General features: G+C 41.9%; 1 protein-coding gene across 3 annotated transcripts in view; it reads left to right on the forward strand.

The window, feature by feature from the left end:
* IQGAP2 (IQ motif containing GTPase activating protein 2) overlaps positions 1 to 17588 on the forward strand; it is a gene marked incomplete at its 5' end in the record, with an annotated part of 129988 nt that extends 112400 nt beyond the window's left edge. For all 3 annotated transcript variants that reach the window (XM_084278644.1, XM_084278645.1, XM_084278646.1), the window contains 10 exons: positions 806 to 1038; positions 3125 to 3257; positions 5802 to 5904; positions 6776 to 6917; positions 9708 to 9795; positions 12419 to 12631; positions 14015 to 14175; positions 14980 to 15123; positions 16056 to 16164; positions 16650 to 17588. In XM_084278644.1, coding sequence (XP_084134770.1) covers positions 806 to 1038; positions 3125 to 3257; positions 5802 to 5904; positions 6776 to 6917; positions 9708 to 9795; positions 12419 to 12631; positions 14015 to 14175; positions 14980 to 15123; positions 16056 to 16164; positions 16650 to 16763 — 1440 coding nt within the window. In that variant the 3' untranslated portion in view covers positions 16764 to 17588. The remainder of the gene's footprint in view (positions 1 to 805; positions 1039 to 3124; positions 3258 to 5801; positions 5905 to 6775; positions 6918 to 9707; positions 9796 to 12418; positions 12632 to 14014; positions 14176 to 14979; positions 15124 to 16055; positions 16165 to 16649) is intronic.
* Between the last annotated feature and the right edge of the window lie 6933 nt (positions 17589 to 24521).

The following is a 24521-nucleotide window of genomic DNA, read 5'->3' on the forward strand; positions in this document are numbered from 1 at the left end:
ATATATGCACACACACACACGTATATTTTGTGTGTGTGTGTGTGTGTATATATAATCCTGGTGCCTGGAGGATTTTGGACTCCTCAGTTGAAAATTTAATTCTGCTTTGGTGTGTTTTAATAATCCACCAGAAACCCATGCAAGAAGCACTCAAGGGGTGCGTCTGTGCATCACTCCAGCAGTACAGATTAAGGCATTGCTCAACTTTTAAAAATAATAAGTAGCAAAAGGAACATAAAGCAGAAGCTGAAAGTCTTTAAACGTGTAAATTGGAAGTTCTGGAACTACACCTAAGATGAGGCAAGCCGCAAATATAAGTCCTGTCTGTTTCTGCACAAAACAAATTACTGTAATATAGAAACTGTAGTTTGGAAAATCTGTTCCCTAACATTCTAGGGCTGTATGCAGACCTCATGAGAAACAATGGGTTCCTTGTCAACGAATGCATTAAATGCTGGCAGCTATCTGTAGAATGGGTCTCTGGAGCTGAACCTTGCAAAATCTAGAAGAAACAAGAGTTGTATTTGTCTTTCTGTTCAACTCAATGCCTCCTATTGATCTTACCTGAAGCCAGCACCAAATTTAAATGTGGTTGTAAAAGTCCATAACTGATGGACAGAAGTGTTGCAAGAAGCACACCTTGTGGAAGACCACAGGCTCTTTCAGATAGCCACACAGATAAAACATATGCCTTAGGCGTTCTTCCAGCACTGATTCCTCAAATCTAATCCAGAAGTAGAAATGATCATTTTGTAAAATTTAATTACTTTATGGAAAGAGAAAATACCTTATTTTTTTCTTTCAGATTGTTGGCAACCTCCTGTACTATCGCTACATGAACCCTGCTATTGTTGCTCCTGATGGTTTTGATATAATTGATATGACTGCTGGGGGCCAGATACACCCTGACCAGAGGAGGAACCTGGGTTGTGTGGCGAAGGTCCTTCAGCACGCTGCTTCTAACAAACTCTTTGAAGGAGAGAGTGAACATCTATCATCTATGAATGCTTATCTCTCACAGACATACCAGAAGTTCAGGTAAGCAAAGCCCTCACAAATGCCTACAACAGGAAGACCTCTCCTCTAAGATGAATAAAGCAGGCAGACTCTTCATTTATAGGAATTCCCTGCTCAGAGTGAAATCTGATGGGTTTCTTATAGAGGACTTCTCACTGCTGTGGAAGTTGAAGCAGGAGTAAGAAGTTGTGTTTCTGCTTGAGCATTATGCTAAGAACTGATCATCTCTGTTGGCTTGGTTGCAGTAAAGTTTTCTTACTGCAAATACATATTGTGAGAACAGTGTGAGGTGATTGATTATCTAGCAGAAATAATGTGTTTGTTGGGTCAGGAGGACAGCTGAATGTTCTGTCTGAGGAAAGAACTTACTAGTCAAGAAAAAGTTGGAGGGGTTGGTTTTATTGTTTCATCTTTGAGAGATTCTATGCAGATGCTATACTTTCATCTTGCATAGTCATAGGAAATCGCATGTTTTGCTGAGCTCTGGGATACAAGTTCTTTGAGATTATTGGCCATTTTTTTGGGTGATTGCTACTATTAGCTTGAAGTGTTGTTGAGTCTTCTGATGAACTCACTTTCAGAACTCCAGTTTCTAGTGTGTGCCCTTCATGACAGCAAATGCACTGTTCAGTTAAAGTGCTTCCTTGAGAGAACAGCCATGAACACAAAGATACTTACTGTTTATTGAAGTATTTAAGGATATGACATAAACATGAAGAACAGTAGGGTTAGAAAGAGTTATAGCAAGATTAACAAATGCTAATGAGAGAGCCTACTCTAGTTGGCCCTTTGATCACTACAAAAGGAAGATTTCCCCTATGTACAAAACTGAGCCTTTGGGTACTTTAGTTAAAACCTCCTCAGTGGTGGCTGCTTTCAGCTGCCTGTTCCTTTTGCGGCAATAGCAATTGCAGTATTAGCTATATTAAAAGCTACTAGCTCTGCCTAGATATTTACAGCTTGTGCATTTATGAACTTGTGCAGGAATTTGTCCAAACCAGTCCTAAACCTTTTGAGATCATCTGATTCCACAACCTCCTCCTGTAGCAATATTCAAAACTTCACTACTTGTCATCTAAGAGTGCTTCTTTTCATTGATATAAATTAGTATTTTTCTGCTAGTTTCATCACATACCTCTTGTCCTATTACTGTGGGATCTGATGAATGAAGTCTGTACTTATGTAACTCTACTGTAATTTTGATCATATTCCTCAGCTTTTCCTCTCCAAACTGAGGAATCACAGCCTTTTTCTTTTTTTTTCCCCTTTCTTTCTCCCAATACCAACTTCAAAGATCCTCTGAGTCTAAAACATGCACCCTCCTCAGCAGCCCAGGGCTGGCACAGTAAAGGCAGAATCCCTGTAGGCCTCATCTAAAATCCCGTTTCTCCCAGCTGCTCCAATTTGCGCCCTCTCATTTTGGAAAACAAAGTTGTCCTCTGACAGGAGGAGGCCCTTGCTGTTTCTTGGTTGTCTGTGCACAACACTGAACCTGTCGGTAGCTTGAAGAGGCGCCCTTGTCATCTTGGGAAGCCGGCCTCAGTTCTTCATGTCATGCTAGTCATGTCAAAGTGATGTTCCAACCATGCTTAGTGTTTTCCTCTCAAGATTCTTGCATTTATAACCAATACCACATTTTCTGTTCTTTCGAGCAGCCTAATTTCTGAAGAAGAGTTTAAACATTTGTAAGCCAAGTAGCAATTTCGTGCAGCTATTACAGATAATTTCTTCTCAGCACACTTCATACTACATAGTACCCTCATAAAAACAGACAGTCTTTCTCTGGAAATCCTTTCATCATTTCTAGAGAATTAAATACAGACTTCTCTATGTGTTTAAAGTTTACAAAGCTATCAGTCCTTGTTGGATAAGGACAAAATAATTTAGCTTCAAAGCAATCTTCCACCAGCTGTCCAGGAAAGCTGGAATGCTTTGTCATTTCTATTAACGTGCTTCCAGAAATTTCCTTCAAATGCTAAGTGTAGAGTTCAGATTATAAGAGAAATAGACTGTTTGTCAAAGATCTGATTGTGGAGGTTTTTTTATACAAGCTAACTAAAGTGAGTTTATATGGGACAGTTATTGAAGTTTTCTCATTTTCTCTTAGGAATTTTTTTCAATCAGCATGTGATGTTCCTGAACCAGAGGAGAAATTCAACATCGATGAATACTCTGACATGGTGACCCTTAGCAAGCCTGTCATATATATCTCCATTGAAGAAATTATCAATACCCACTCAGTAAGTCAATGAAAGTGTACTAGTCAACAGACTAAAGCATACAGATCATGCAATATTTGCAACAAACAGTCTCTGGGGAAGGCTTAGTGTTCATTCTCCCTTTTGAAATAATTTCTTCAGTTAATATCTGAAGTGATTAGGAATTGATTATCAAATTGCATTTTTCCTAGAAGTCTGCATCTTGAACAGCAATTGGAATATAATATTTTCTGATGGAAAGGGGGAACATTGTTGTTCTAATCTAGTGCAACACTTCAAACTTAATTGTACTTAAAAATACATTCCTGTCTTGGCTAAGAAAGTGACAATTTGAAGAAGTTCCTCTGACTCTGAGAACAGAGGAAAATTCAGGGTATTTCGTGACTGTGACATTGTGTCATATGTTTTGTTGGAAGCAGATGCAAACATCTGATTTAGGACTGAAGCTGTGGCATTCTGCCAGTTCTTCGTCATGGGTAAAGAACAGATTAACTGCAGTCCACAGTATGACTCATTAAGACTTAAGTTAATTGTCTACCCCATGGCCCTCCTAATGCTGCGATATTACTATTTGTTTTCTGGCTTGCAAACTGGTCCCTTTTCTTCTCTCCCACTCCCCCCAAAAGCCTAACACCCTCCAAAAAAAAGCCCACAAACCCCATAAAGACCCTCACACCAATATTATGGAAAAGGTATAATACTTGACTCACAGTACACCACATAACAAGTTAGCTTTATTCAAGTGAAAACTAATAGCCCAGTCTGTTAAAAACACATTTGGGGGATTGTCTTTGTGCCTTTTCTTTATTGTAATTTTTAAGCCATAGACCTATGCCAACATGTTCATGACCAGTGGTTACGTATAACACCAGTCTTGGTCAAATTCTCCTTTTAGTGGGTCTGGTGCATATCTAATATGTTATTTGGTCCTGATGCAATTTTATATTAGCTGATAAAAAGTGCTACAAAATATGAAGTAATTAAATGACACTAAATTCCTACACAAAGGAGGTCAAGGAGATGGTGTTTTTTTGATAACATGGGTTTGCACATTTGCTTGTCTAGAGGAAACAAGCAATTAGATCTGAAGAACATACGTTATATTTATGGAGCATATTTACCAGGTGATCTTCCTTGTCCAATGCCAGCTCCTCCTCTGAGAGCCTCAGCCTTTGTCTGAGTTGTCCTCTTGCCCTGTGCCTCCTCTGCAAGTATAAATTAAACTTTCCATTTGGATCAGACAGCTTAAAAAAAAATTAGTTTGAATAATAGGATATGCATAAACAATTTGTCAGTTGTCATGTGTAGCTCATCTTCACAGAAGAGTCCTCTACCTTCTTTCATCACCTCCCATGGCACTTGCTGAAGTTTAATGTTTGTCACATACCATCTGTAGGATGTAGCTCAAATGAGGGATCTTTTGCATTCAACATCTTTGGGTTTTGGTGCTTCCCCATGTATCTCTTGCCTTCACCCCAAAGAACTTGTCCGGTAAATACCTTTTCCATTGCGTGTTTGTGTGGGACCAAGCACGGTGGAGTTTTAATCAGTACACACACCGTGCTTCTCAGGAGTTCTCACAGGGTCATAGTCAACTTTACGTGCAGCGTGGGGTAGCTGCTGCATGTAAGAGGGAAACTTGTTTTAAACAAGTGAATGGCTATGGGTTTATAATGGTCACTTCTGTCTTGTAAGCATGTTTCCAAACTTTTAAACTTTTTTTTTTAGTGGACATAAGGTTTTTAGTTGTCAGAAAATTTCTAGTAACCAGTGGCTTTTGACTGACTATAACTTGAAGTGTTTAAAATACTCTGAATCCTGAGATTTTTGCCTACTCTGCATGCTTTGTAGCTAAATTTCAGTGAAGCTTGGTGACACTATGACTTTCCATCAGTCCTCCAAGTAAGGAACATTGCTTCCATGAGGAATGGACCTTTGAACCTTGCAGTCACTAATGCTGCTGGCTTTATCTAACTCAGCAGGAGTTGATACTCTCACGCATAGTGAGAGCCTGTTTTGAAGATGTTACTTTCCTGTTTGTGCTCCTTATGAACTTGGCTTACTGGTATTTTTGTGGCTTAAATATTTAAGAATGTGTCTAGGTGCACATAGCTGGTTTCCCACCCTTCAGAAATGACTACATTTTGTATCACTGATGCTGTGGTAAGCTACTAGAATGGATATACAGAAAACAGGCATCTTCCTACAGACAACCAGTTTCATTCCTCTGTGTGCTCAGTTCAGGATGCAGCACTGAAATTCTCTGGGATTATCACCTGTTGGTATGTGATGCTTTGTTTAGTCCTAAAAGCAAATCTTAAACTTCTGCTCAGCTTTGACATTCATCACTCTGGAGACAATTGCCAGAGGGGCTCAGCGAGCTGTCTTTCAGTAATTGTAGTCCAGAACTGAGCATACTTCTCCCTCGGGTACTTCACAATTCTCATCACACTGGGTCTGTCTCTTTTAGCATTTAGTCTCCAGATTTATTACAAGTATAAAGACACTGGGAATGTTTTTCTTGGTTGGCTTTCTGATGATGACTTAATTTACATTTGTTTGTAGCTACTATTAGAACATCAGGATGCCATTGCCAGTGAACCCAATGACCTGCTGAACGAACTGCTGGAAGGACTGGGACCTGTTCCTGACATAGAGTCTTTCCTTGGTATACTGTTCTTTCTCTTTATGGTTAACTTCCATCTAGGGGCAGAATTAAATGGGGGGTTGATTTAAATACTCTCATGTGTCTCATAGTGACAACTACTTCATTTACTATAGAATGCTGCTCTGAACAACTTTTGTAAGGTTGCTCCCTATAGTTGAACCATCTCCTAACTTCAATATTCATTTTAAAGATTACTGATCTGATTCAAAATCTGAATGTTAATAATGTTTTCAGTAGTTATGCTCAAACTGCAGAAAGAAAACGAGTAATTTGTAATAATCTGATTTTAAGATTTGCTGGCGTTGGCTAGAAACTTACCAAAAGGGCATGGAGAATTCTTAAAGCAGCCATTTTTAATTCTGACACTAAGTTATCTATGTAAAAATTAAGGTGTTTTTAATTCTGCAAATTTTTGGGAAGCTAAAAGGCATAAATTTGACTGTTAAATTTGCCTCAATTGTAGTAAGATGTGAACTGCTTAGAAATTAGCTAGGGTGTTATGGCTAGTATCAGCTTCCACATAAATTGCCTGTTAATGTAGCTGCTACTCTCATTTTTCGCTGCATGTTAGGATGAAGTGAAATTATTTGCATTTTTCTTTGAGAAGATGACACGTGAGTGGTCCTGCTGCTGATGGTAGCTTGAAAAGCAAGAATCGGTGGCGTTTTCCAAAATACCTAGGTTTACAGATAGCTGGCTTATGGTTTTGATTATTCAGTGTCCAAAAAAAAAGACTGTCTCTCTATGGTTGGAATGAGTGTGCTATTTAATAAATGTAGTATTTCTGATTATTTATCTATGTACTTGTTTGCTTCATGCATTGAATAATGGAAAAGTTGAAAAATCTGAAGTAAAAGATACTTCCTTACAGGAGAAGGAGCTGTTGATCCCAATGACCCCAACAGGGAAAGCACGCTGAATCAACTTGCGAAGACAGAGATTTCACTGTCTCTAACAAGCAAATATGAGTTACGAGAAGGTGAAGATCAGGATCTTAAAAGCCTGATGATAAAGTAAGTTTAGCTCAAAACACCTATATTCTGGCAATGATGTTTGGTTTGTTTCTTTAAAAAAAAAAAAAAAAAAAGTTGCTTCTACCCTGCTGCCTTGCCTAAGTGTATTTTCGAGGTGCTGAGCACACCCAGTTTTTGAAAGCCAGTTTGTGTTCAGTCCCACTCAATCTTTTTGTGAAAGTCAGAGAAACTGCCAATTCTTTCAGAAAGCTTACAGAAAGATAAACATACTCCCACTTGTGTGACTGGCTGATTATTTAACCTAGTAAGTGCTTTCCTATGAAGTCGTAAAAGCATTCTGCTTTAAAACAGCCCGCCCTTGGGAATTCAGAGAGGAAAAGCTGTCCAGCCTTGTATGAGGGAGGGACAGTCAGTATGTCACTGTCCTCTCCTGCACCTCAAAGGAAAACACTTCCCTGACCTATTGCCGTCAGGCATTTGAACAGGATGCCACTGTTGCTTCAGCGGGAATAGTGCATGCTTTTTTTCAGGGGGCAGGGGGAGAGGGTTTACACCTCTGCAAGCACCAGGAGTCTAGATACAGGCTGCAATTAGACTCTAATCTGTTAGCACTTTTTTCCAAATCAGAATTTATTGGGTGATATGTGAAGTCATACTTCTGAGGAAAATTCTTAGCTATAATGTCTGTAGTGAGTAATGCAGTTTCTACAAATGCCAAAAACGCCTGTTTGAAATCAGGGGGGCTGGGAGGGAAAGGAGGGGGTGGCAGGGGGATCTAATTCTGTCTTTTTTTCCCCTCTGTGTAGGAGTAAAATACTACCCCTTAATGGAATCTCTAAAAATATGCAATAACAATTCCAATTTAAATGTCTTTAATATTCCATGCTCTGGAAATATGTTGAAACAATAGCATGAGAATTAAAAGAATGTGAATTCTCTATTGCATAAGTCCATTCAAGTAATATTTCTCATATTTTGAGGAAATTTAGTAAGTAGTCTGACAGAAATGTAATTAGCAACCTGTGTTAAATTGCAGCAATATCAACAGTTAAGACACTTTACACAAGAGATATTTCAATACTGATGCTTAGCTTTCCTACCTTACTTTCAGAGAAGTCTCTGACCACAACTGTCTCTTACTGAAACGTTAGGTACAAGCCTAACAGCTGAGTCACTGAATATTCCTTGTTTCTTTGCAAATTACATGCCTCTTCTATAGAAATAGCAATATATTTGCCTTTTAAATGGCTTTGTGAATTAGCTGGTGACCTGCTTTAGAGGATGCTATGTAAGGTGCCTGGTCTGTGTGGTTTGAGTGTGCAGGTGCTGCATGCCAAGGGGGAGGCATCCAGCAACAAGTGCTTCTGGAAAATGACAGACCTGAGCAGGTTTTGTAGATGGGGAGAAGGGAGAGGAAGTGGAAATAAGCCTTGCATTTTAGCAGCTGTATCAGCACCTGCTTCTGAGGCAGTGCATAAAATGATAACGCTGTCCTACGTTATGCTAATGTCGTCTGTGGTGATGTGCACCAAAGAGTACAAAGGTGGTGTCAGGTGAAGAAAGCCAGCAGTGTGCTGATGGAACTCGGGTGAACAAAACTTTAGGTATCCTCTCTGGTTTTGGGGTCTGTTTGGTTTGGTTTTGTTGTTGTGGGGTTTGGAATTTTTGTTCCTGGTAAACTGAGGAGAATTCCGAGACAGTTTGTGAAGTAAAATTACATTTAATGGCAGTCTTTCAGGAGCTGCTGAATGTGCTAGAACCACTCAGTGCAGTTAACAGCAGCTTTGGATGAGCAAACTACTTCCCAAAAGGTTTAGCATTTTGCCTTCTAAGATGGAAGGAGCACTGCTTGAGGTCTGCCTGCATTGCCAGTCATTCCTACTTTGCTTGTGCCTTCCATGGAAGCTTGGCTTGTATCCAAATGCTCAGTGGCTTTGGATAATGCTGCCTGTATATGAGCACTTTTTCAGAACTTTTAGTCCTGAAACATCAAGAAAACCCCAACTTTATGTAGTAGACTAATTTTAAACCAAGTCATGACGTTTTATCACAGAAGCCGTGATCATATTAGACATTTTCCTGGGAAACTTACGCCACATCTTCAGGTTTCTGTTAATTTTTAAGAATGATGACCTCTGTCTCATTTTTAACAGCATCCTCTAAAGTCACAGGATCTCATAGCAGAATGTTCTCGGAAATATTATAGATGAAGAGGCAGCAGGAACAAGATAATTTCCTACCAAAAAAAGCCGGTTTACATATCAGGGTGCTGCAGTTTCCCTTTTTTAGCAAGGAAATGTTCCTTATCCATTGCTGATAGAGAAAGAAATATCTGCCCTTAAGCAGTGTGCATAAATGCGCTGTATTGGCTGCAAAATTCCTGCAGAAGTTCAGCAGTTTTGAGTGTATTTCCACTTCATTTAGTAAATATAACCCTTAATGGAACCATGCATAATTTAGGCTTTTTATAGATTACATTCCTATCTGCTGTTTTGTCATAACTGCTATTAAAATCCTCATGTGAGTTGTTGGTTGGATTTTTATTATGTTAACAATAACTTTTACCATGCTAGTTGGTTAACCGTTTTCTAAAATAAAGGGGGGAGAGGGAGAGGAAGAAGCATGTATGTATTTTTCCGTTCAGATCTATGTAGAAGCCAGATGTTCAACATTATGAAGGGAAGCTCTTAAACAACAGCCTAGGAAACATAAACACTTTCAAGTATCCATGATAGAGGGGAAGCTTGCTAGTTTTACTGTTGAAGAAATGAAATGCACAAGTGATCCAGTGGCAACTGTTCTCTAATATCCGTGTATCCTTTTCAAAAGGACAAAGAGACTTATTGTGGATGTGATACGAACACAGCCAGGGGATACACTCTTAGAAATACTAGAAACACCAGCCACCACACAACAGGTAAGTGGTATACTGTGCCTGAATAGGAAAGAACGTATATATTATAGCTATTTGAAAGATTTAACAGATGACTGACAGCTTTCTCTACTGCTTTATAGCAACAAATTTATTGTTGCTGTTTTCAGACCACTCAGATCTACAGAGAGATGTGAAATTTACAAATTGTCTTTTACTATATAATCAGTAACACCTTCAATGGAAAAGAAAAAATAAGCCTTGCTGTCAACTAGCACAATTAGAATAATATTTGATTCTTTAAACTTGTAAACAGGGTCTTTTCTCTCCTGTTATAATATAATGAAATAGCTGGAGTTAAATCCTGCTAGACCTCTGTTCCCTCATCAACATGAGTATTGTAACTCATGTTCACTCATAGTGAGTTTATTTGCTTAAGCAATAGAGGCAAACATCTGCTTGGTGAACTGCTGCTATCCTTGGCATGGGAACTGAGTGGGAAGAGTTCCCAGTTGAAGACATCCATGTAGACACTGACGCACAAAGCTACATCTCAATAATACACACATTCTTCAAATGGGTAGGAAGGGGGACGCTGGGAACTACTGACCTGTCAGTCTCACCTCTGTGCCTGGGAAGGTCATGGAATGGATCCTCCTAGAAGCTATGCTGAAGCACATGGAGGGCAGGACGGTGATGTGAGACAGCTCATATGGCTTTACTAGGGGCAAGTCCTGCCTGACCAGTCTGGTGGCTTTCTACGGTGGAGTAACTGCATCAATAGACAATTGAAGAGCTACAGCTATCATCTATCTGGATTTCTGCAAGGCCTTTGATACAGTCCTCCACAGCATCCTTCTCTCTAAGTCGAAGTAATACGGATTTGATGGGTGGACTGTTCAGTGGATGAGGAATTGGCTGGGTGGTCACATCCAGAGGGTGGTAGACAATGGATCGATGTCCAGATAGAAGACAGTGACGAGTGGCATTCCTTGAGGGTCCATACTGGGACCAGTGCTGCTTAATATCTTTGTAAATGATTAACAGTGGGATTGAGTGCACCCTCAGCAACTTGACTGATGATACCAAAATGGGTGGTGAGGTTAATGTGCTAAAGGGATGGAATGCCGTCCAAAGGGACCTGGACAGGCTGGAGAAGTGGACCCAGGTGAACCTTGTGAGGTTCAACAAAGCCAAGTGCCGGGTCCTGCACCCGGGTCAGGACAACCCGTGTTATCCATACAGATTAAGAGATGATGTACTGGAAAGATGATGTCCTGAAGAAAAAGACTTGGGGTATACTTGTGGATGAAAAGTTGGACATAAGCCACCACTGTGCATCTGCAGTCCAGAAGACCAACAGCATTGTAGGCTGCATCAAAAGAAGTGTGGCCAGCAGATCAAGAGGTGTGATTCTGCTACTCTACTCTGCTCTGGTGAGACCTCACCTGGAATACGGTGTCCACGTTTGGAGCCCTCAACACAAGAAAGACATGGGCCTGTTGGAGGGCCACAAAAAATGATCCAAGGCACCTCTCTAATGAAGACAGGCTGAAAGAGTTGGGCTTGTTCAGTCTGGAGAAGAGAAGTCTCTGGGGCGACCTTACAGCAGCCTCCCAGCACCTGAAGGGTGCCAATAAGAAAGCTGGGGAAGAACTGTTCGTGAGTGCATGTAGCCGTGGGACAAGGGGTAATGGTTTTAAACTACAGAAGTGGAGAATTAGGTTGGATACCAGGAAAAAAGTTCTTCAGTAAGAGGGTGGTAGATTACTGGAACGAACAGGTTGCTTAGAGAGGTAGAGCCCTATCCCTGGAGATATTCAAGGTCAGGCTTGATGGGGCTCTGAGAAACCTGATCTAGTGAAGATGTCCCTGCTTACTGCAGGAGGGTTGGATTAGATGACCTTTAAAGGTCCCTTTCAACCTAAGTCATTCTATGATTCTAATATGCATGCTTTGGCTTATAGAATCATAGAATCGCAGGGGTTGAAAAGGGACCTCCAGAGATCATTGGGTCCAACCCCCCTGCCAAAGCAGCTCCCTAGATCAAATTGCACTTGTAGGCATCCAGATTGGTCTTGAATATCTCCAGAGATGGAGACTCCACCACCTCCCTGGGCAGCCTGTCCTAGTGCTCTGTCACCCTCACTGGGAAAAAGTTCTTCCACATGTTGGTGCGGAACTTCCTGTGCTCCAACTTGCAGCCATTGCCCCTTGTCCTGTCTCTACAGACCAATGAAAAGAGGCTGGCCATTTCCCCCAGTTTAAATTTTCCCCATTTACCTCACTGTGTGGTTATGTAGGGGGCACCTGTGAGATCTGGACAGTCTTTCCACAACTCTGTGAAGTCACTGAGTCACCTGGCTGACTTTAGACCTGTTCAGATTACCTGTAACACATGTCTAGGTGTTGTGATTAGTTACTTAGGGTATGTCAAAAGGTACAGTAAATAGAGCACTTCCAGGCACTGTGGTATGAGGATGTAAATAAAGCATGCACCTTGAAACTTGATAATCTCCTTTGAGAATTAAATGTACTTGAATACCTAACTGTTATCAGGAGCTGGAAGACAACAAGTTTGGGTTCATTTTCTGGAGTTTTTTGTTGGGTGTTTGGTTGGTTTTTATTGGGTTTTTTGTGTGTTTTGTTTGTTTTTTTTTTTAAACAGGAATCTGAGCACTTGAAACTTGTAGAAAAACGTGCCATCTTAGATTCTAAAACTCCAGAGAAAATGAAACACAATCAGTCTATTTTTGAAGATGGGCAGCTACCACTCGAACAAAAGAAAAGGAAAATTCAAAGAAATCTCCGTACACTGGAACAAGCTGGGCTGGTGTCTTCAGCAACAAAGTACCAAGAAATTATAAATGAGATCGCTAAGGTAAATGGAAGGTGCTTCCCTGTGTATCGATGGGTTTTAGGCATCTAGCCTAAATCCATTTCCACTAGAGATGTACCGTATACGTTTTCCAGAAAATGCTACACTGAATCACCAGTGTATCCACATAACCAAAAGATCTTTGTTTGCTGATAAAATAACTGATGGACAGTACCCTCATGCTTAACTACCTCAACTGAATAACATACAACTGTGTTATCCAGAATTTATATTGATGCTGTTTTAACTTCTCCAGTACCACATTTTAATATAGCTTTTTATATTTTTAAAATGAATCGGAATTACCCATCAGTGTTTCAATTATAATTAATGTACTCTTGGTAAGATTTAAAATGTCCTAAAACAAAAAACAATACCCCCCCTCCCAAAAAAACCTCCAAACAAACCCAAACCAAAAAAGCTCTCTGCTTGGTATTAATGCTGGCCTGCAGTGGTTTGGTGTGACACAAAGGGAAAACTGGGCTAATGCGGTGCCCATTCAGAGGCTGACAAAACACCCAGCCTGTCATGTAAAAATAGGAAAATCCTGTTCCATGTCCACAACTGGAACTGGATGTAAAAATCTTAGTGTGCTTGATTATTTTTGCTCATGAGCAATACCGGATTATCTTTAATTACTCAGGAGTAAATTACTCATGGGTCACATGAGTGATTTACTTATTACAAGTAGGTAATTTTTTTTAATGCCAAATATACTTGAATGTATAAATGAGTAATGTAATTGTGAGCTGAGTCTCTAACATAATTACATCATGCCACACTGAAGTACCATTTTAGAGCCCTGCTTTGTTAAGGTGTCTGCATCTGCTTCTACTTGAGACAAAACTTCTACATGTTTATTCAGTGCCCCTTTTTTTTTTAATTATCTCTAAGTCCAGATGTGTTCTTTTGAGCCGTTAAGGCAAACTGAAGTTTGGGATAAGCCTTAGGACTGTAAGCTGCTTTTATTTTACTTTTGACTATCTCAACTCAACCATTACCCTCAACCCAAGCTCTAGTTTAGCAGTAGCTAGTTCTTACCTAGTAGAGGCCCACACTCTGATTTCTTAGGGCTCTCACCAGAAGCTAGCTGTGAGAAAGCTTTCATTTATAGCATGAAGATGACATCTTCCTTGTGACTTCTGTCTGTCACACTCTGGAGACCATAGAAGAGTTCAAGATACTGTCACTTGTATAGACGAGCGATGTAATGTTTGCCTCCTGTAGCTAGGTAAACTGTAACACTCTCTTGTGAGAGCTAACAGGACAGTTCATGCTTTCTCCTAGTAATAAGTCAGGTTGTATAATTACAGATTAGAATAGTAAAAGCTGAGACTTTTTAAAATATCAAATTAATAAACCAATTTCGTTAACAACCTTATTTAGGATATCCGGAATCAAAGAAGATACAGACATCATCGAAAAGCTGAGTTGGTGAAACTCCAGCAGACTTTGAATGCACTTAACTCCAAGACAGCATTTTACGAAGATCAAATTAATTATTACAACACCTATATAAAAACTTGCTTAGACAACTTAACAAGAAAGTGAGTTGAGTCGTCTTGCCTTCTAATATTTCAGTGTGTTTCATCAGGAGGGAGACTGGGTGTTAATCTGTAGTTGAAAGTTTTGATTTTAAGAGATACACAATCTGTGGATTAATAAGCCCATGGGACTTGTCACTGTGATACAAGTCAAAACCTGGAAAGTAAGCTCCTCCATTTATTCAAAGCTGCCTTACAGAAAGAGGCCTGAGATGTAATACATGTTTTCAGTATATTTAATTGGTTTTAATTCGGAGATCCATTAGCATGCTTTGACCTTGTGCAGATTTGGGAAGTAATTATTGATCTTATTCCTTCATTAGAAGAATTCAGTTTTGTGTTTACACTGGAGAAAGGAGAAATAAATGCCTAAAGAATTTTACTTCTCAGGTATGATGCTGCTGCTTGAGAACAAGCGTCCCTGCCAATGCCACTGAAGTGTCAAAATGAAAACACTTTATTGACACGAGCAGCAGCTTTCCTAGTGCACACTTAATTGATCCAGAAATGAACTCTTAACGGCCAACTTATTTAACACCTCTGTCACTCTATGCTTACACATCACTATTTCAAACCGATGGTTATGGAGTTTTTGACCAGAATAGCGTTTAAACAAGTGCTAAAAAAATTGATTAAAACTTCCAGACTATTCACTGTGTGCTAAGCATCCTTCTAAATCTTAAGATTTGTTTTGAATGTTAATTCTGTTCGTTATTAGCAGCTCAAGAGAGCAAAGACGGGAGGAAAGCTAAAGATGACTAGACCTTATAGATAAATCAAAAATAACTTTTCGTGTTCTCTTCCCAGAAATTCAAGGAGGTCAATTAAACTAGATGGAAAGGAGGAGGTGAAGGGAAGCAAGAAACTGAAACAGGCTTCGCTGAAGTACACAGCTGCGAGGCTGCATGAAAAAGGTGTCATCCTAGAAATCGAAGATCTTCAAACCAACCAGTAAGTGTGGTATGAAGCAATTCAGCCTGCTTCCCAATCAACAGCTTCTTAATGTGGTTGACTTTTGTTAAAAAAAAAAAAAAATCTTTGCATTTTCCTGTGTTGCACCTAAAATTACCTCAGAACCTCAGACTTTAAGATTCAGGAGAACGTAAAGAAGGATAATTCAGGTTTTTTTCCTTGTCCCTTGCTATGTGATTACCTCAGGAAAATATTTGAATAAGACTATTTTGGTGTTAGCTTAGATGGAACCAGTACAAGTCTGTCAGGACATGCTTGCTGCTAACGACTGACTTGTTTAGGCAGCCATGGCAGTTATTTTCACTTACTGACCAATCACGTTCCTATAACTGAGCGAACACCTGCTTTCCTGCCCTTCCTGGCTAGGCCAGGTGAACGGCTGTGGTGCTATAACACCCCTTCTCTGTCTGTCCACTTCGAGTCTACTGCTAGTGAGAATTTTGCATCCTCCCACCTCTCTTCTGCATGGGGAACAAACGTTTTCCAGGTTGCAGGTTTTCTTCCAAGTGCATTCACTAGGCAGAAGCTGCCAGGCGAGGCAGAGTGAAACCAGAGAAGGGTGTGTGTCCACCTGCAAGGGGGCACTCGGGAGTGACAGAGCAAGAATCTGGTTGCCCTGTTCCTGTGCTGTGGACGCTTGTCTTTGTTCCCTGAACTTCCTGCAGCCATGGGGTTTTTGGTTAGTTTCTTTGGGATTTTTTTTCCAAAGCAAGAGACTTGAGAGCTCTGTATTCCACACTGTATCTGCACACCAAAAGTGTCCAAGACAACACGGCAGTAGAGATGAAGTTGTTCACTTGACACCGTTTACCCTGCTCACAGTCTGAGTTCCTTTTGTCTTCCACAGGCTTTTTTCCCAAAGCTGTATCTGGGCAGTGTGCATAATCCATTACCCCTCTTTTTGTTTTGAGGTTTAAGAACGTGATGTTTGAGATCACACCTGGAGAAGAAGTCGGAGACTTTGAAATCAAAGCAAAATTTTTGGGGGTTGAGATGGAAAAGGTGCAGCTCCACTTCCAGGTAGAGTTTAAATTTTGTTACTTTGCTATGTAGCCACACAAATGTCTTCCTCTAAATAGAAACTATTTGGGGGGACGTGTGTTATATGTGTTCATGGACTCTTTGATCAGAATAGCAGCAGATCATGTGGGGGATAACTGTATAACTTCCATAGGATAGTGGACACGAGAGTTAGGCAAATGTTTATTTTATACAACTGCATGAAACCTGATGGCACATTATTTCAGTGGCAAGCAGCTGGTACCAAGAGAAAACAAAAATACACAAAAAAACGGTATTTCTTCTGTTTTGCTGTTACTGTGTCCACAAGTTGGGGTTTAGAACATACACAGTATTTTCTACAACTATCCAATTGTTAAACCTTGCAATTGTTTAAATTGTGAAGGACCAGGAGTTTGATGAGGGTTATCACATGATGAAAATGACCCCATCTTGTTGCTGTAAGGTCTGAAACCAGAGACTAATGGTTTTATTTCTGGTTACAGGATTTGCTTCAGATGCAGTATGAAGGTGTGGCTGTAATGAAAATGTTCGATAAAGCTAAAGTGAATGTGAACTTGCTCATATTCTTGTTGAATAAGAAGTTCTATGGAAAATGAGTGTCTCTGGAGATCATGGACTGCACCCATCAGTGGGAAGTCTATTCAGTATTTTTTTTTTTTGTTTCTTTTTTGCATTTAAAAATCTCTTTGAAGTTTGTCATCGGATGCTCTTAAACTTTAAAAAACTAAAACACCAAATGTTCAGAGGAATGTACACAGTGCCTTTTCAGCATTGATAATGAAGCAGAAAATTAGGAAATAGATTAAACAGTTTCAGATTTCGTTGGTGTTGGTACTTTGAAATCAAAATGCTATTTAGGACACTCAGCTATTGTGGTTGTATGGATTTTAAGGTAGGCAGAAATTGAATTTAGTTGAATATATAAACCTCTTCCTATTAAAACATTTTTTTAAAATGACCTCAGATATATAATATAGTTCTTACTAGAATTTAAGTATTTACCAGAAGAAATCCTGATTTGTTTCTAAGGGATAGTTTGGGCATATAGTTACATACTGAGCCTAATTTTTTGGCAGTTGTCAATTGTAAAAGCAAATGTGCAATTCAAAATTTTTAAAGGTAATTATAAAGTTACAATAACGTCTTACTGTACAAAAATATATTTTGTGATTCATTCCTACTAAATGCACTACTGCCTCGTGTAAAACGACATTTTCTACTTTCACAGCCTTTGGAGTGGCATTGGGGAAATCTGAATAGCAAACAGTTGTTGTTCAGTTTGAAGTATTTGAATACGTAAATTGTGCCTGTCTTTTTTTTTTTTTTGTAAGAAAATAAATGCAATAAAATCAGTATTTAGATTGTTTTTTTAAATATTCTTTGGAGATTGTTCTATGTAAAATAAACGTTACCTAATTCAACTGGCTTGGCTCCTGCATTTCATTTAAAAGAGTCAGTAACATACCAATCCAGATGGTGGTAGTGAAAAAATTTCTTTCACTGCTCTTATAAAATTTAACCTAAGCTAGATGGTCCTCACTGCTGAGTGACCTTCCCAAAGTGTACTGTGAAGACTGTGTCCCCTTTATGCCATTGAATGTGATGCTGATGAATCATATCTTCAGACCAAAAGCGAGTACATTAGATAATGTGATAAATACATAAACCAAGATCAAATATTCTCTACTCTCACTTTCCTCATGGCAAATATTTTAAAAGATGGACAGGGAGGACTTCTGAGATGCACTGTAAGAGCAAATATTAAATATTAATTCTGAAGATGGAATAAACTACAGTCAGAGGTTGGTTTGGTTTGTGTGCACGGCAAGGGAGTGGCACTACTGGGGCAGCTTCTGTGAGAAACTTCTGTCCAACACAGGCCATTCCATCTGGCTCCAAGCCAAACCTGCTGCTGGGCAAGGCCCAGCCCATCAGCACTGCTGAGTGATCTCTCCCTGCCCAGGAGCCTTTTGTTAGGAAAGTGATAGAGCAGCTTTGGTGGGCACCTGGCCTCCAGCTTGGGTCAACCCACCACAGTCCCTTCTGATGCCCAGTATTCCACCCCTCACATATCTAAGAATTATCACTGAAACCCACATTCATCACACAATCTTCACAAACATCAATCACATCAACAAAAATGAATTCCTCACACCAAAATCTAAACACCACCACTACAACACCCCATGAAAGTGGAAAATTTACACACCCACTCTACCCCTCATCCCTGCATCACAATTAGGGCAACAGAAATTCTTTACACTGATTCCACTCCCCAGCCAAGTTCAGCCCCTTCTTTTGCCTGTTAGCTCTTCCAATTACTGTCCTTGTCTCAAATTTCCTCATGCCCCAAGTTAGGCACCAAAAAGGACCAGGTGTTGTGGCTCAGTCCCACCACCCTGGGCAGGATCAGGAAGAGAATGGGAAGGGAAGTGAGTTGGCATAAGGACAGTCTACTGGGACAGCACAAGGAGGGGGAAATAACAGCAACAGAACTTGGAGCAGAACATATACCATGGGTGATCACCTAAGGCACTTCACTGACCCAAGGACTGACCAGACACTCAGTATGGAGCCCTGCGGACCTGTCCCTCCCCAACCAGCCCCCTTTGATAGGGAGTATGATGTCACATGGCATGCAATACCCCCTCAGCCAGTTCAGCTCACCTGTGCTGACTCCCTGTGAAAATTAACACTCTCCTAAGATACAACCAGAACAGTGGCAGATGTACAGACTACAAGTTAGTTGGTATACTGGCCTGTGGTATTCCATGCAGTGAAAAAAATACTGTGCTTACTAGAGCTTTTCACTTATGCATGGCACTAAATTTGAACACGTGACTACAACAGTTAACATCCCTAATTAAGGGAATAAACAGCTCCTGTGTTCTTCCATTTTTCTTCTAGCTACTTATTTATAAGCCTGGAGGAAAGGAGGCTGAGGGGAGACCTTACTGCTCTCTGCAACTGCCTGACAGGAGGTTGGAGCCAGGTGACTGTTGGTCTCTTCTCCCAAGTAACAAGCGATAGGACAAGAGGAAATGGGCTCAAGTTATGCCAGGGATAGTTTAGATTGGATATTTGGGAAAATTTCTTCATTGAGAGTGTTCAGTTACTGGAACCGGCTGCCTAGAGAGGTGGTGGAGTCACCATCCCTGGAGGTGTTCAAAAAATATGTGGGTGTGGCACTCCAGGACATGGTTTAGTTGACGTGGTGGTATTGGATGGACAGTTTACTTGATGATCCTACTGTTCTTTTCCAACCTTAAAGATTCTAAGATTCTATGATTCACAAACTCCATGGCAATCTCCACTTTACCTCCATGACAATCTAGAGAAAAAGTAGCAAACTGACTTGTGTAAGTACAGGATACAAAAAATAGATTTGATTCCCATATACAGACAAGAAATTTAACAAACAGGTTTGTGAAGAGTTGTTTTTTATTTTTAATATATTCACTCAATTTATAGTAATCTCATTTTATGAAGACAACACAGGCATATGACTGTCCCTTATATCTGCAGCTAAAGCACTCCCTGCAGAGTTTCCCTCCATATCTTTCACAGGCTCTGCAGACTGATTTATCCCACACACGCTGGCTCACTGCCTGAGAGTTCTTGAAACCTAAACAATACAAATAGTGAAAATGTATTATTTTCCAAGGTATAACATTCACAAATATATGTTTATTTTAAGAAAGTCTGCTGTTCAGATTCTGGGTTTTAAGTGTTACCTTTGGGTATGTTTATAGAGCTGTGAGACCACAGGAATGCCCAAGTACAGCTTCACTTTCTCTTCCCAAATACATGAAATTATATCTGATTAAAGTATTTTCTAAACAGATTTAAAATAGTTCAAGTAGAAAGTGTCTTGTGGGAGTTGTCTAGTGTGTTTGGGAGCTGCAGAGCTGTAGAAAGGCTGTTCAGCTGTAAAACTTTTATTACTTGACCTCACTCTACACAAACTGGAGCCAGAACTAGCAGTACTATGAATGCAGCAGATGGAAGGACTGCGGGAAGAACATTATGGAGACACAGAACTGGGAACCAGCATTTGCATCAGAAGTATGGATTTTCCATAGTTTTGACTCTTGATTTCCCCCCAGGATGGAAGGCATACCCTAGCACACCAACAATCCACTTGCAAAGCTTTGGCATGTGTCACAGGCCTGAGATACACAAAGCACTGAAACCACCAGTGGAGTAAATATTTTCAAAGAAAAAAGCCTAAATTTGAGAGCCGGACCACCTCCCTTACGAAGAGAGGCTGAGGGAGCTGGGCTTGTTCAGCCTAGAGAAGGCTGCGGGGGGACCTCATTGCAGCCTTCAGTACCTGAAGGGAGCAGAGAAATGGGAGGGGAATCAACTTTTTAAAAGGGTAGACAATGGCAGGACAAGGGGAAATGGATTAAAACTAAAGGAGGAAAGGTTTGGATTAGATATTAGGGGGAAGCGCTTTACAGAGAGAGTGGTGAGGTGCTGGAACTGGCTGCCCAGAGACCCGGTGGATGCACCATCCCTGGGTGTGTTCAAGGCAGGCTGGATGGGGCCCTGGGCAACCTGGTCTGGATCATGCCTGGAGGTTGGTGGCCCTGCCTGTAGCAGGGAGTTGGAACTTTACGATCCAACCTAGACCAGTCTGTGATTCTATGGTTCTAAGTAACAGCCACAAAGTTTCCCAAATACCTTCCTCTGCAGCTTTCGTATTGTTTTCAGTTCAGACAGCTCTTTGTTCATGAGCAGCACTGAAGGACAGAACAAGCTTTCCATGTGCTGCTGGAGTTCAGGACTGGCACTGCTTCCTCAGGGTCTTGCATGAACAGGCACGAGGACTGCAGAGCTGGGCAACAAGTCACTTCTAGGTTGTCCGGTATTAGTGGCGCAGTCACCTTACTGAGCCCATGCACCACAAGCAAGCTTTGATGTTGTCGACGTGATACAAAGCAGAATTATATATTAAGGAGCTTTTCTGAATAAGCATGATCTTTCAATTATGAAAATCCAGACACTTCAAGCAGCCCTGTAAGCGTGCCTCTGCGGGGCATTAGCAGTTTGGGCTGTGCAAAGCAAATCTGGCAAACCTATCTTAGAATAACTCCCTGGGAGAATACCCCTTTGTTCTGCACCTCCTGCCCGCCCACCTCCTGCAGCCCCCCGGGGGCTGCAGGGGCCACAAGCTCTGCCCTTCCCTCCCGCAGCCACCGAGGCCGGGCTCTCCTCCCCGCCTCCCCGCCGAAGGGAGCGGCCCCCTCCCTCCTCCTCCCGCTCCCCTGCCCCTCTTGCGTGGGGGGAAGCTGCACGGCAGGAAGGCGCCCCCGCCTTCCCCACTGCCGGAGGAAGCCTCGCCAGCCCCAGCCTCAGCCTCCCGGTTGCCAGCGGCCGCAACTCGACTGCACTCGCGTCCCCCCGCGCTGGACAGACCGACGGAGCGGAGGGAGCTCTCCGCGGCCCGGCCCGGCCCGACGCCCCCCAGCCCGCCCGGCGCGGTGGCCATGGGGCCGCGGGCGCTGCCCGCGCTGCTCTGCGCCCTGGCGCTCCTGGGCTGCCCGCGCCCACCGCCCGCCACCGCGACCCGCATCGGTGAGTGTTCGCCCCCGCCCCGCGCGGGGAGCTGCCGGGGGACGGGACGGGACGGGCGGCAGGGCGTCCCCCAGCCCTGCGGGGCCTGAGCGCTGCCGTCCCGGCCGGGCTGCCCCGGGACGCGGTGGCCAGGCGGCCCGGCAGGCGCTGAACGAGGAGCCCGGCCGTCCGGCGAGTTTGCGAGGGCAGCGGGGCCGGGGCCGTGCGCCTTGGCAGGGGAAAATACCCAAACACGCACCCGCGCAGAGCATCGTTGGGATGCACGGAGCCAGGTCAGGGGTCTCCCGCTTTGAAGTCCTAGTCCGAGCTTAGGGGCGAGTCTTCCTTGGCACTAAGAGACGTTGCCCGAGGTTTGTTCTCATAGCAGCAGCGAGAGAACAGGCTGAAACTTAAACGTTAGCCTGGATAGAGCACCGTCTGACAGATTTCTTTGAGAACTGCTTCTTTGAATAAGGGAAGTGTCACAGATCTGGAATGTCTGAGAAAGGCACGATGCCACAGGCAAGGCCATTGATGGTGAAGGATGGTTCGAGTTTGGAAGACCTGCCAACACCAAGTAGCTCGGAATGCCACCCCAAGTAGATGACCTTTATGGTTATTCAACTAGAAATAGCACTGATATCAACATTAGTGCTGTAACTGGTGAGAACATCGATCCATCTAGCTCGGGGCTTGTCTGATACTGCAGCAGGCAGGGAAGGAAGATAAGAGAAGCCATACATGCATGTGACCTCCCAGTTTCTGGTAGAGGTGCAACAGTACAAAAGGCAAGTTTATGCATTTAGAGATTAGCAATGGGTTTTTTTTCTGAAAAATTCAGTTTAACATTGCTTTCAGTCGCATAATGTTCACAGTGTTGCTGTGCAAACAGTTCAGCCCCATGAGGTGCCCAGTCCTCCAATACACAACAGTGATGATTAGGGGAACAGCTGAAGGGAAATTTCAGACTGTGGCATACCTTGGAAAGGGGACACAGCTCATGTTTGTGGTTATGCTGAGAGGGAAGTATCAGAGAGGGCAAATTTTGTCTAAACAACAAGTTGGCACAAGGACAAGTGGGAGTGAAGACATCACACAGTCGTGTTCATATTGGGCGTCAGAGGAAAGTGGCCTTATTAAAAAAAAAAGGAAAGGCTGCAGTGGTGTAAAAGACAAACTGCACATGTTAGTGCTTGAAAGAGTGTACTGTTGGGTGCTACTCTTCCAGTTTGTGGAAATACTCAAACTTGTTTTGAGTTTTGCAATTACAGTCTCCATTAATGAGCACCCTGAATTACACTAGTTGCTGTTTCCTTAAAAAAAGCATGATTGAAATAGTTGCTATATTACATCACTAGGAAAAGAAAAATTCAAACTAGTTACTTCATGTGCAGTAGAACTCAAAGCCCAGCCATCTGAACACATCTTCTGCTCTCCTTGTGCTTGCTATCACTGTAAATAACAACCATTTCCCCACCATCCCAGGTTACTCCTGGTTTCCACCACAATGTACTCCATTCCCATAACCCGTGCAGTGCTGTATCCCCAGGTCTGCTCATCCCTTGCACCTTGCAGCTTCTCCCCAGCTTTGCCCTAGGTCCTCCAGTATCCACAGTTACCACATTACTGACCTGGCCTGGTCCTGTGGGCAGGTGAAGAAGCAATAGCTTGGCAGTGGGCTGGCACTGGGTGCTTGAAGATGAGCTGATCAGGTGCTGCAGAGGTGGCTAGCTGACCTTCCTGCCTTGGGACACCAGTAGCCAGATAGAGAGATGTTACCATGTCTTGAAGCCAGCGCCTGTGGTGACATAATCTGAGAAAGGAAAGCAGAAAAGGAGCAAGCAAAGAATACTTCAGGGAAATGGTGTTCAAGTGATGACTAGATCACTCATATAATACAGTAACAAATTCTGTATAAAAGAAGGTGTGGGCTAAAGATTTTTTTCGAGCCACTGCAGTGTTTGTTTTTAAAAAAGCAAATAATTGTCACCTGCCATACAAGATTGTGTCTTGCTTTGTACATAAACGTGCCTGGCACGCACTACACATTCTGCCCCTGAGTACATAATTTGTGGGCCACTGATTAGATTCTAGATGCTTATCAGTGCAGGTTATACAAAGGTGAGATAAGGGAAGCAGACATTTGTTATAAGCCAGAGTACTGGTGCATCTGTCATCAGTAGCACCCAGAAATCAGTATTAACTGTTGTCTGGCAGCACACAGGGAACATACTTAATTGGCCTGATTAGGAGCCTCACAGCAATATCCCCTGGGACATGAACATTGCTGGTTTGTAACACCCTGTCTGTCTGGGTCCATCTTTATGGGTCCACAGAAATAGTTAGACATTTTCTTCTGGAGCTCAAGAGTTTAGTTGAAGCTGTTACATTTTTTGCTCTCTACTTCTTTCACAGAACAGTATGTGCAGTAGCCCCTTGCATATGAAAGTAGACATAAAAGGAAATCAAAATAGCTCTGTGTAAAAAAAAAAAAAGACTAAAATTGTCTTTCACATAAGCAGGATATGCACATGCCAGTCCTCAGACTTACAGTATGTAGTACTTGATGGGCAACAGCAGAGTACAGATCATCAGAATCAAGCGACCCCAAACCTACTGATCTTACTACATCATTTCTCTGTCCTCTTGCTGGAGGATCTCTGCAAAGACCACAGGCACTGAAAGAAGCCTTCAGGCAGTTTGAGTACCATTCTAATTCTCTGTTAATTTTTGCCTTTCGAAGTCCTTACTGGAAGCAAAGACTGTATGTTCAAGTGACCTGACTGCACACCACA

The sequence above is a fragment of the Gallinula chloropus genome (assembly GCF_964237585.1).
Source record: "Gallinula chloropus genome assembly, chromosome: Z".
Taxonomy (NCBI): domain Eukaryota; kingdom Metazoa; phylum Chordata; class Aves; order Gruiformes; family Rallidae; genus Gallinula; species Gallinula chloropus.